At 34.1% G+C, this 13,861-nt stretch overlaps 1 protein-coding gene across 1 annotated transcript in view; it reads left to right on the top strand.

Moving 5' to 3' along the window:
• Nucleotides 1-11,964: 11,964 nt before the first annotated feature.
• dpr4 (defective proboscis extension response 4) overlaps nt 11,965-13,861 on the top strand; it is a 58,703-nt gene continuing 56,806 nt past the window's right edge. Inside the window, exon 1 of the mRNA XM_077434208.1 lies at nt 11,965-12,089. Coding sequence (XP_077290334.1) covers nt 12,054-12,089 — 36 coding nt within the window. The 5' untranslated portion in view covers nt 11,965-12,053. The remainder of the gene's footprint in view (nt 12,090-13,861) is intronic.

The following is a 13,861-nucleotide window of genomic DNA, read 5'->3' as shown; positions in this document are numbered from 1 at the left end:
ACTATTCAAATAAATTCTTTACTATGAGATTGGCCATTTGTAAGCGGTTTATATTACAAATACCGAGCAAAGCCGGGTAAAACCACTAGTATTATATAAATTCAAGTCATATTCGTATAGTGTTACAATTTATTTTATTCGTGTGTGTAGCTTAACTCTAGACTGGTGCATTTTAGGTCAACAGTCTGCGCCGTTGCAGCTATGCGCATCCAAAAGCGCCAGTCGATGCTTGCATACGAAAAATAATACATTCAGTTTAAAATGCACGACTTTAATTCGTATCCAGCTACGAAGTGTACCTCGTAAAATTGTACAACGTTGCATCGAAATATGTCTATTCGAATCAGATTCCCGCGTTGCTTTTGTGCATACATCGAGCCGAAATTGTTTGGTGTGTGCGAAAAACGCGCCGTCAGCTCTGATATACTAATCCTGAATGATGATCCCAGACTGGCAGATCAAGCCGAGTTTATTTTCTGTGAAGGGTGAAAAGCGCACAAAGGGGACGCCTGAAGGGTGCAAAAGCTCTCCTCGTGACAGGGTAAGCGTTTGATGGATGCCGCGCCAAGTCATAACCATCTCGGGTTGTTTTCACGTGGAAATCGGTGAATTTACGTCACAGAGACAAGTGGAGGTGTATTTGCGTACGTTATCTGAAAACGTACACGTATCCCTTTAATTCTGATGTGTTATCTGTGTCTTCTGAATGGCACGTATGACACTCCACGTAGGTGTAGCAATCGCACTATGTAGGATTAGTCACTAGATGATAATCAAACAAATTACATATACATACGTATGTGCAAGTATATTAAAATCATAATTTCAAATTGTGGATCGTGCTTTTAATTAATAATGTTCATATAATGGTCCGTACGCACCAAACCAACGACGATTTTGGGCCAACTTTTAAAACCAGTAGCGTACAAAATATCGAAATAAAAATTAAATTAAAAAATTGAAATTAAATATCAAAATTAAGCTAACGAGCGAGATTGAGCTAAAATTAGATCATCGTTGATGTTTTGAATTACAACAATGTTTTGAATTACGACGATACGCATTACAACCAGAGAAATATTATAATTTCTCTGATTACGAGTGAAAAAAACCTTGTTGTTTCTTATTAAAAGTCGTCACGATATACTACTGTTTCCGCCACCGATGAGACATTAAACAAAAAAACTGTCGGTGATTTGTCAAAGGGTTTTTTAGGTCGGTGATTTGTCAAATCTAATTTTAGGTCAATCTCGAAAATTTATTTAAATTGGGCATGTTCTCTTTTAACTTTCAATATTTTATTTTAATTTTAATATATTGATTATAATTTTATTTTGATATTTGAATTTAATTTTAATATAATAATAATAGTTTTAATTTTGATATTTAATTTCAATTTTTAAATTTGATTTTTATTTCGATATTTTGTACGCTACTGGTTTTATCCTGCTGGTTAAAACGTTGGACCAAAATCGTCGTTGGTTTGGTCCGTACGCAGCATAATATAGCAGTGATCGGAAACTGGCGGCTTCAAAGGCACATGTGGCTTTTTAACAGGCCTATATTAAATGTTTAGTTATTAATTCCCTTTGTTGGTCTAAAAATTAAATAAGTTGTCAGTGATACATCAAAATGCTCATTTAATATTATAAATGGTATACAGAAATTGTTAATTAAATTAATATATAGCAAGCGGTACAGCTCGGAGGTTGCGTTAACGTTAACTACCGAGAGGTTCCCGGGTTCAAGCCCCGGATTGACCTGTACTGAAGAGAATTTACTCGTATTTCTGCAGTGCTGCTGGTCAGCCTTGGACATTTGTGACTCCAAATTAATCGTTTCCTATTACAGTTTGCCAATTAATTTGATTTAATTGTTGAATTTTTTTTTATTTATTTAAATAATCGGTATAATATAAATGGGTTAGTATTCAAATGAAATAGTCAATAATTCAAAATAAATACACTCACATGATCAGTTTTATGATATGTTTTTAAGATAATTGGAAAACATGAAAACAGAACTCAAGTCACTCACTGTACGGTTTGAACACTCCTGTAAAAAAATGAAATATTGTTTAAAAAAATGGCTTCAAGGTAAGAAACGAGATGCAAATATGTTATTATTTGACAGATTAAAAATAAACATGTACGAAAATACCAAAATTAGTTTTGGTCAAATAGAGCAGTGGTGTTTGGATCAGAATCGGAGAATTCAGTATATGTGGTGTTTCACAATAAAATACTGTTTTTTACTGACCATTTTAATTTAATTGCTGGCCGAATTTTGTTAATTTATTTAGTAGGTAGTCAAAAAATGTGTTGCCCTGATAATTAAAGCCCGGACCCAGAGCGCGCCGTTCATTGTTCAAATGTTGAAAATGCATTGTTAAAAGTTTGCCGAATCTTTTTTACAAAGCATTTATAACAATTGAACAATGAGCGGCGCGCTTTGGGTCCATACTCTACTTGGGTCCATACATGTGGAACAAATCCATTGAAACTAAGCCACATACGACAAGCATTTCCGAATCACTTAAATTCACATAATAATTTCGAAAATTTGCGCAATTAACACAAAGCCAACCGCAATATTGCGCAATACGTGGCGCAATATAACCTCCGAGGCTTATGGCGTTTATCCTTTCCGCTCTAATGCACCCTGCAACCCCTTCAATATTACCATTGGCGATCTCCGCTCCATTTGGGCGTGAGAACTTGGGAGCGGTTGATAACAACCCGATTCCAACTCGCCTTAATTGGAATATTAGCGTTATAGCACCATTATATCGATTTGAACGAGCTCAAAGGGTTAACTCTGTATTATTATTTTGTTTCAGAAGTCAAGAGTCCGGAGGATGTGAACGAGCTGGAGCCGTTGACAGAATATAATTGAGAGTGGCTGGAAATTGTTAAACAGACTGTGCCAGTTTAGTATGTGGATATATTGTATGTAAAGTGCGCGTTGTGACGCTCGAACACAGCTTGTCAAACTTTTGCGGCAGCCATGCGCGCGCAGAGCGTCATCAAGTAATGCTTCATGGAGGCGAAGAGACGATGATGTGCTGATGCTGCAACCGTCTCAGCCCGATTCTGCAAACTACCTGGATACATCTGGAGTTTACATGGGATGAGGAAGTATGCCTGGAGTGCGGGCCGCGCGCTTCTACTGCGCCTTCTATTGCTCGCAGTCGGTAAGTACCTACATCCATACAATGTATGTACATATATATGAGCCGTTATATAATATTTAAAAGTGGCGGAAGTCCGATTTTCAGTTCCAAGAACACTATTCCTACTTGACTTAATTAACAAATTTTTATCACTTATTTTAATCCGATATGTCCAGAATCTCGAAAAAGCCGAATAAACGTATCAGTATTTTTAATATTATTAAACGCAAAACTTTCTATTTAATGTAATACGAAATATCTCTCAAAATGAAAAAAGTGGACTTATGCCGCTTTCAATTATAACGGCTAATGTTATCTGTTATATTTTTGCCGATGTCTGTGTTTTGTTTGTATAATTCAGATGACGATGATTGCACATTTGTGCTTCTGTCTATAACTTGATTATTTATTCGTTGATTTGAAATGTTTATACACATATGTATGTATGTATTTATGCCACATGAAATTCAATTCGATAGAGTGTGACGCATTATCGGAATACTTGGATGAAAAATATGATTTGGTTCAGCGGTCTCCAACCTTTCGGACTTAACAGACCACTAAATTCATAATTTTAAATCCCGCAGACCAATTCTATGATTTTTTGAAATATATACATATATAATATATAAGATAGTGATCACAGAATTAATTTGTAAAATAGTGATCAGAGAACTTTATTTATATGGAATAAGAGAGCCAGAGGCGTATCACGGTGTGGACCCTGGTGCAAAACGTAAACATCCCTCCCCTCCCCTCCTTAATATTTTTACTTTATCTATGTACGTAGTAACAATAGATGAAGTTTTGTGATCATGCGAAAATTTGAACTCGAGATTTTGACTGATTCGAACTCAGAATCGATCACTGATCACGTTTTCATGATCTAGAAAAAAATTTGTGTGTGTCTTTTTTGACCTCTTAAACATGTGGGATCTTCACGAAAAAATTCAAGTATAATTCTTGTATCAATTTAATAAAAAAAAAAAAAATCAATAAATTTAATAAACTGGAAGTGGGATTTTTTCCTCACAGAAAGGTCAAAAATGTTGTGGCCACTATTCTGTCCACAACCTTGAACCTATCAAGCTGAAAAATTATTTGATATTGTTTTGGTCAAAATTTGTAAACCGGAAGTAGTATTTTTTTTTTTTAACTTTCATTATTTTATTATGACCTTTTAAATTATTTTTATTTTCTTGATATTTAATGTGTATAATACTGATAGTGATTTTAAGTAATGAAAAAAAAATTAAACAAAATCCGACAACCGGATGTAGAACTTTTGTTTTTTGCAAGTTTCCATACATTTGCGCTCAATTTGTATCGGAAATGCTGTCATAGCTATTATTATTTCAAAATTCTGCCGGTATGTTTAAATGTGTATGTACAGTTCAATATCGAATTGTGTTTTGTGACCTTCTTATATTCCTCAAATACATAGATAAAGTCATGGGTTGGTCACATCCGAATTTTTTCAACTGAATACAATAATAAATTTAGGATTTGTAGGTATTTGTAGGTATAATAGCATTTGTAGGTAGTTTTTATGAATTTCAATGATCAATAAAAAATATTACCGTAGTGAAGACTAATCAATCGTTACTAAGTTTGACCCACTAAATTCGAATATGATAACGATTTTTATAAGATTTTTCTCGTTAAATGCGCAATTTTTATAGATAGAAAAACCAAAACTTTTGCAGTTTTTAACTCAAAATCTAGTATTGCTGTGTCAAAAGTGAATATTGGAATCAATAGTCAGATTTTTTTAGGTAATTAAAAAACAAAGTTTTTGTTTATTCAGGGTTATTAACATAAAATATACGCACCCCCGGTTAAGAACCACAGCTCTAGTCCATTGAAAAGCCCTGCTTCAAAACTCTATAGTAGTATTCAATGTTTTTATTTTAATCCCATACTAAGTTTATTTCATTTCCGTATCTAAAACGAGATTACTGCAGCAAAAATCTCTACTATCTGTGACATTTTGTAATTGAATCCGTTTCAAAAACTATTTGGGCGGCTTATCGTGATTTTCGAAGTGCTATGTGTGTATATTATACATAGCACTTCGCTTATTCACTTATTTATCTCAATTTAGACAAAAAAACAACTAGCAAGATATTAGTAAATATAGATATTAGACCGGTGTGACGCTTTGGGGCAACCTGTCAGGTCACACTGGTCATTTTATTGTTGTTATTATTTTAAAATAATAATAAATTAAATAAATACATAAATAAATATAAAAGCCTATATTTTAGCAACGCTAATTTCTCACACTTAAATACGAGTATATATCTATTGTATAATAATAAGATGTAATATGCAACCATATCGTGGCAGTTACCCAATACTTACTTACACACTGCCATTTTGTCGGTTCGATTATCGCTGACCATCCATCGTGGTAATAATCTGCTATTGGCGCTTACAACCGGATTACACCGTGCCACATAAATTTCGGCATCTTTCCTTGCCGGCCGACTTTCGTCCGCATTTCCCACCTCTCCACCCCCACGATATCTCACCACCGGGCTAATCCTAGGCTTACGGACACCATGGTGTTGAATATCCGGACCATCGATCATATCCGAGACAAGTTCGGGTGGGAAAACCGACGTCGGTTCCGTCCTTATCATTTCTCGGCCTGTCGCTGTCATTCGTCAAGCCAGACCCATCCAAACATGAGACACCCTCTTCGGAACTTTCCCAAAAAAAAATAAAACGCAATGGATGGGCTTGAATGGCGTATGTTCTATAAAATAATATACATACATATTATGTATATATATATATATATATATATATATATATATATATATATATATATATATATATATATATATATATACATAATATGTATGTATTTTATAGAACATACGCCATGCAAGCCCATCCATTACCACGCATTTCCATATTCGAGTCGCGGCGATACATCTTATCTTAATATATTGCGTAATGCAATCCATCATTGCGTCCCTATAATATTATTCGCGGTTGATTGTCAACGCTGCTGTTAAAATTCAATCTATCCGTATTTTTCGCTTTCTTCTACATATGTATATCAGGTATATGAAATCCGATTTTAAAATGTCACATTCAACTTTTTTCTCCATATAATGTGTAAAAGTTTCAATGAAAAATATGAATCAATCATATATTTCGCGTACGTTCATAGTCAATAATATCCCATCTAATATTATATATAATTTCGAAAGAGATTTTGTATGTATTTATGTGTGTTTGTTTCGTCCGTAAATCCGTGACGTTCATTTTAATAAAAAACCAAATGAATATAGGAATGATTTTTAAACTAGCCGAGCCGTATGTGTGGTTGGTCAAACTGAGACCGGATGCGTGTTGCTATGGTCACTTGTTGGAGAGCAAGCCCGAAGACATGTACAATAAATACATAGTTCTGACTTAATCTGCGTTTCACTTGGAATCCTTCACATCCGGATCCTATACTTGGGGGCTCGTCCGGGATGCCTGAAGACATTCCAGTGACAGCCAGGTGCGGTCAGACGACGACACGGAATTGTGACAGTTGAGGTTAAGGACGCGCGCGCGATGACAGCGATAACGCGTACGAGCATAAAGGCGAAGCCCGTGACGTGGGTGACGTCACGACAGCGAACACGCCACACAACAATGATGATATCCAAGACGATAACGCCATTGTCAGCGTCAGTTGTACGTCGGCTAACTGTCGTGGAGATGCAGAGGTTTGCGGACTTAGACGAAGATGATGACGACGAGGATGAAGAGGAAGAAGAAGACGAAGTGCCATATTTTGATAGAGACAAATTCGAGACGTACGCGCCACGGTTTAAGGGGATCGGTGGTGTGCCAATCAGCCAGTGGATTGAGCGCATGGAAGAGTTTGCGAAGTTCTTCCACTGGACGCCCCTGCAGCAACTGGTCTACGGGAGAGTATATTGCGTAGGAACAGCGAGAATGTTCCTGGATTCAGAAGGGATAATTAGATCATGGACTATCCTTAAGCAGAAGCTGATAGAAGAGTTCCAGTGGGATGACGAAGAGCTCGTCTTTGAAGAACGAGAAATGCTTGCTCAAGCAGAGCACATTGACTCCGATTCAAGTGGGGCCGGTGAAACACCAAAGATGTCAAACGGTACACAGCCTGCAGCATCGCCGTCTCAAACTACTTTAGACGCTTCTTCAGTGCGACTAGACACGGGTGAAACAGATATGACTAAATCACAAGAAGAAATAAGAGAACCAGTCAGTATTCCAACACAAGAGGACGGTGTGGACACGAGTGAAAAAGATATGACTAAATTACAAGAAGAAATAAGAGAACCAGTCAGTATTCCAATACAAGAAGAAATAATAAAAGAAGTCAGTATCCCGGGTGCCGCCCTGTTGGGTAGCCCCATAACAGAATCCATTGTGAAATTTGTTAATAAACCGTGTCTTTTGATGGAGGTTAACTTAGAACGGAGTCTGCCGAGGAGAAAAAAAGAGCAAGAGATGAGGGATCGTAAGGAAGTGTGGCAACAGGCATGTAAAAGACAATTTAAATGTCACAAAAGACCTTTGCAGCAACGGGCTTCACGAGAGATGTCTGCTCAAGCAGAACTCATTGTTTCCAATAATGAAGAGGACGATGCGAACATGGCTGATGGAGATGTAAACATGGCCGATGTAAGTGTGAACAGTGATGGATTGCAAAGAAGAAGACTTTGGGACTACGGAGACATACCGTCTTCAAATACAGATGAACCACCCGATGATCAATTTAGAAAAGGATCTAAGGATTATAGTCATTTGAAGAATTCTGAAGATGAGAATAAAGAAAACGAGAAACATAAAGACAAAGAGAAAGATATGGCTAAATCACAAGAAGGATTAAGGGACCCAGTCAAAATTTCAACACCAAAAGACACTGTATTCACTCTCAAGCTTGGTCGTAGTCGGATTGATGTTACTTCAATGGAAAAGAAAATAGAACCATGGATTGAGAAAAGACTTACTGGATGTATCAGTGAGCCAGAACCAATATGTGTTGACTTCATTTATGGTAAATTACTAGCAGAAAATCTGTGGGGTGACGGCAGATTCATCGGATGGTCACGGAGAATCGCCGCGGGCATTGGATAGAATTTAAGTTGTACCGATGGAAGTGAAGTGTGCGTTAGTGAATTAGAGTAGAAGTGAAATATCTGGAGGGGTTTAGTTAAGCCTTACTTGTAATTTGATGATTGAAAGGTGCAATGTTTTATTGCTTATTCTAGTATTTTTTGGGAAGTGCTTTGTACATTGAATAATGTTTTAATTTGGTTACATGCTTAGAAGAATATAAGATAACTGTATTGAAATGTAATTCTAGTAATGTTTTAAAATGTGATTGTTTCCGATGTAAAGATTTAACTTCTGTTATTGTAAAGGTATTGATTTTAATGTTTTGTATTGCTTGTAATAATTTTAAATTGTAATTGTGATACCTTTCTGTTTTGTATTGCTTGAAATAATTTTAAATTGTAATTGTGATGATTTATGTGTAACTTTAATTGTGATGATTTATGTGTAACTTTAATTGTGATGGTTTATGTGTTACTTTATTGAAGATTGAATTGTGTTGAAATGTAAAAATTGATTTGTAGTGAAATGTGTAACGATTAATTTGTTATAATTGTAATTGTTATGTAAATTGTAAAATGATTGATGTATAAGTGTATTGAAATGTAGTTGTGATGATGATTGTAATTGTGATGATGATTGTAATGGTGATGTAAATTGTAATTGTGACAATTGAAAGCATGTTTAGAAGAATATAAGATGATTTTATGGTATGGAAGATGAAACATTGTTGAGGATGATAGAGGAAATGTTTTAAAAGAATGTGAGATGAAACATTGTTGAGGATGATAGAGGAAATGTTTTAAAAGAATGTAAGATAATACATTGTATAGAGTAGAAGATGAAATGTTAAAGAATATGAGATGAAATGCTGTAAAAATATAAAAGACGAAGAATGTCATCCGAGGGCGAATGACAGTCAGGAATGACCGAATATAGGAATAATTTTTAAACTAGCCGAGCCGTATGTGTGGTTGGTCAAACTGAGACCGGATGCGTGTTGTTATGGTCACTTGTTGGAGAGCAAGCCCGAAGACATGTACAATAAATACATAGTTCTGACTTAATCTGCGTTTCACTTGGAATCCTTCACATCCGGATCCTATATGAATATTCAAATAAATTTAAATACAACAAACTATTCAAATAAATTTAATAAAATTTTTACGGGGTCTTATTACAAATACCGAGCGAAGCTGGGTAAAACTACTAGTAAAAAATAAATAAATAAATATATATATATATATATATATATATATATATATATATATATATATATATATATATACTTTTATATATGTATATTCATACTGTTATAATAATAACACGTACCTAATTTAAAACGGGTTTTATTGATTGCCACTTAAATATGCATTACGCACAGTACTTCTCAACTAAAACGCGATGATACCAATTTCAATGGATTCATTAGAGCTTTGTGTGTGTGTAAATTATCTCTTCCAATGATGAAACTGAAAATTCACCGCACAGAATAAGAGAACCACTAACGAGAGACCAGTGAGAGATAGAAAGAGAGACAAAGTGAATGTGGAAAGGGACGCTAATGAAATTACTTCGAATCTTTTTTTTTCAATAATCCTATTTGCAGACGATAAAAGCGAAACTCAAACGAGCTTATTCAAGGGATACTTCAAAATTTCAATTAATAAAACCGCTAAAATACAGCCTGACAAATCTGATTAGAAAATATTAATTGTACGATACGGCGAGACGGTTCATTAAATTAAATTCATCGTTCAATGTACCGATAATGTATAGTATTATATTTTAAATTATTAAAGTGGAAATGATTTTGTTTTAAATGAAATTGTGAAGTCGTTTTATATCATCCATTAAAATAAGTGTGATATGGCTGTTTGATATTAATTAACAAATACATTAAATACATGAAAAATTGAAAATAAAAGACGTGAGGTTGAACTTTTATGATTTTGTCTCTCGTTTTATCCAATTTTCTTTAATAATATCGGTTTATTGGCAAAACTTGGCTTATGTGTTGGCTCGCTTCCAAAGGGTCACATTTTTCCGGTTTCATGAATACAACCGAAATTTGTTTTGACAAAAATGCAGAGATTGTTAACCTACAAAGCGAACCTCATATGATAATATTGCATAATTTATACATGTGTACTATAATATTATAGGCTTCATATTATAATATTTACATATGATAATCTATTAGTGATTTAAAAACGTATATGAGAATATATTAAAGCTTTTAATATAAAGTTTATATGAGATGAGAGTAAATCAGATTGAAAAAACTAGTTTTTACCATTGTTTAAGTGAGTTGTGAAGGGCGGTAGAAAGCCACGTTTGGATAGCTAACTGTCATCGCTTCGATCTGACACAAGATTCTGATTTAATTTTTAATGAGTTCGTTAGTGATTAAATTCCTCTAGATTCACGTCATAGCTCCTCCCGTAAGTCGGTAAAATATCAAAGTGATCTGGGAGTGGGAGTGGTTCAATATCAGATCACAAATATTTGACTGGGAGGAATGTCACTGAACTAACAATGTGAAGTTAATAAAAAATTATTATAAAAAATGGAAAGGTCGTATGTTTATTTTGTATGATACCGGTAGTATATTTAGTTACATAACGGGAGTGTAGTCACATAGCCAGCAGCATAGCTCGGTCGTTAAGCTTCTGCCTACTATGTCACCACTATTTGAGTATGATCAATGTACAATAAAATTTAGGTACAATTCATAGATGTCTCGTTAATTTTCGAGTTTTCAGTGTCTCGTAATTCAGCGACTTGTATAATAAAAATGTTGTATTGTTTGTAATTGGCCAGGAAAGCTCATTGGGGTTTACCTGTAAGGCCATAATAAAATAAACATGTTCATTTATACGCGGACGGCCGGGGGAGCGTGCAGGAATGGCATGAGAGGGCAGTGCGGGGGGTGGATTGGGGGGTAGCAATGTACGAGAGTAGCATTTAATAATACACTGAATAATAAGCAGAGTACTATATAGTTTAAATACATATGTACATATATGCAAATTGACCACAAGGGCTGTGCAAGCTGAAACCGCTAGCGAAAATAGCCTTGGGTGTGGTTCATGTATCAATTTCTTTCTGAATCGACCAGTTGAAGTATTAACAGGCACAATACAAGTATATTGTGTTTTTGCTAATATGGAATTTAAGCGTTTTTACGTATGTAGTGGCTTTGTCGAAATGTCAAACTTTGTCATTTTCATCACAAAATTATCGATGATAAATGGACGAGAAATTTTAAATAATTAATTCTTCCTCATATATCGTTTGTCTTTTGCTTACGTATATTTTTTTCGTTAATTTTAAATCGAATAATGAACAAAATAGTGACTTGTATTTAAGTGTAGGTACTTAAAATATGGAAATCATTGAAACTAATATTTTTGAACGCCCAACAGTTTTTCATACTTTTTGGGCACGGGTAAATTTTCGAACAAGCGAAATTATTTAGTTATCATTTATCAATTTAAAATATATGCGTATATTAATTCTGATTTTGAATATTTACGTCAAGACAAAAGCTAATCATAAAAACACAATTTTTATGGAATATAATCAAATTGATGATTTGAAAACTTTATTTTAGATGTTAGTTAAGTTTAAAAACTCTATAGTTATTTGATTATTATTTTTTACAATTATTTCAGGAGCGAGCGCGGCTAGCTGGGACCCTTTCCAGCAGCCCTATTTCGACAACTCTACCAAGAGGGAGGTGACAGCAGCCGTTGGCCAAACGGCCTATATGCATTGTAGGGTCAGGAACCTTGCCGATAGGGCGGTAAGTCAATCCTTTCAATATCCGTATTTCGACCAAAACTAAATCCAACAATGTATCTAAATTAAGAAAGTAACAAAAAGTGTGAAATCAAGTAGTATTTTTAAAGATTCAATCACGATTCGAAAAATATTTCTGACATAAAGGTCACTTTTCATCCAGTACATTTTTACTGATTAAATTTGAGCTGAAAAATAAATATATAAATACTTATATAATTCAACTTGTGAAATGATAAGATCTTACGAAATTAAAATTAAATTAATCTTGAAAAATAAGTTTTGCAATTGAAATTACTCCGGAATTGTTACTTACGTTTAATTGTTACTTAATTAAATTACTTTTAATCAACTATTCATTAAAATGTATATACATACATATGTAAAACCTCAAAACTTTCATTCATACAATTACAAAAGATTTTCATTTTGTGACTTTCACCTTTAAGATTTCGCGAAACCTTATTCTATCTACTCCTTAAAAATTCATTCTTAATAATAAATAAATATGGAACAGTCCCTTTGTTACGAATTAAGTATTAATTCCTATTTTGCGTCTTTCAAATGATCAAATACTATATAAAAAATTATATTAAATATTTAAATGTACATAAAAATTTGAATTAGAAGAATTTACACAAAACTAAATACATGTATACTTTAGTATACATACTGGGCCGGAGTGAAAAACGTGAATTTTGGATTTTCATCGATGGGCCTATGTAATAGAAAACTTTCGACGTATCAAGAAAACATTAAATAAAAAATTTCATCGATTTTATAGTCAAAACTTGTATGATACTTTTTCAAAAATTTTGTCGAGATAAATCGATTGGTTGAAGGCAGACCGTTTTGTTTGAATTTTTTCAATTTCATTGTTCAATGATTTTTTTTTATAATAATAATGTTCAAGGGATACAACTTAAGTTTTCCACTAGGGCCATCGATGAAAATCCAAAATCCAAATTTTTGCTCCGCCCTAATACATACGAGTATGTGTGTACGTATGTATAGGTACATATGTACAAGTGCTCATACATCACGAACCGTGAAGCAGCCAATTGGCATTTTTAGCGTAATAATTGCTAGCTCCCTCTTTGCGGGTCTTTTTTACTTTCCTGTTTAATTCCTAACATAAATCACCAGCACGTCCACGCTTGGGACAGACGGACGGATAACCAAATTAGAACACACTCGAGACTAAACAAAATAATCCATCAATTAAGCTGTACGCCTCGCTGACAATGGGCAAAGTGAGCTTTCGCCGAGTAATAAAGTGCGCAATTTTCTTGCTTAATCCATTTGTCAAAAATCAGTGGCAGGACATGTGACGTACACGAAGCGTTGCGTGTCAAATGTTCCACATCATCCTCACGTGCGACAAAGTCGCGTGTGTAACATACCACGCGTCACCGCTGCATTTGACCGTTAACCTTATAAACACTTAAACATATTGTACTACGTACATACATACATATGTATGTATTCATATAATCAAACATTTCGCATTGAATTGAATAGGTATAATTTCATAATATGTCTGTTTACAGACATATATGTTAATATTAATGTTTGTTTGTGAGTAAGTACATACGTATGTAATGATATAAAGGCGGCCCAAGCATAGTAATATCTATATTTAATTACATTAGTTTAAGACGGGATCATAATTTTGATTGAAATCCCAATTATTGAAATCTTTTTGATTCAAACCTTAATCATGAAATCCCACACATTTTATATTATTATAGTTTATATTGTCGTACATTTGTTATT

Source organism: Arctopsyche grandis, chromosome 1 (assembly GCF_051622035.1).
Source record: "Arctopsyche grandis isolate Sample6627 chromosome 1, ASM5162203v2, whole genome shotgun sequence".
Classification (NCBI taxonomy): Eukaryota; Metazoa; Arthropoda; class Insecta; order Trichoptera; family Hydropsychidae; genus Arctopsyche; species Arctopsyche grandis.
The sequence above is the reverse complement of the archived record's forward strand: the minus strand, read 5'-3'. Positions and strand labels throughout refer to the sequence as shown.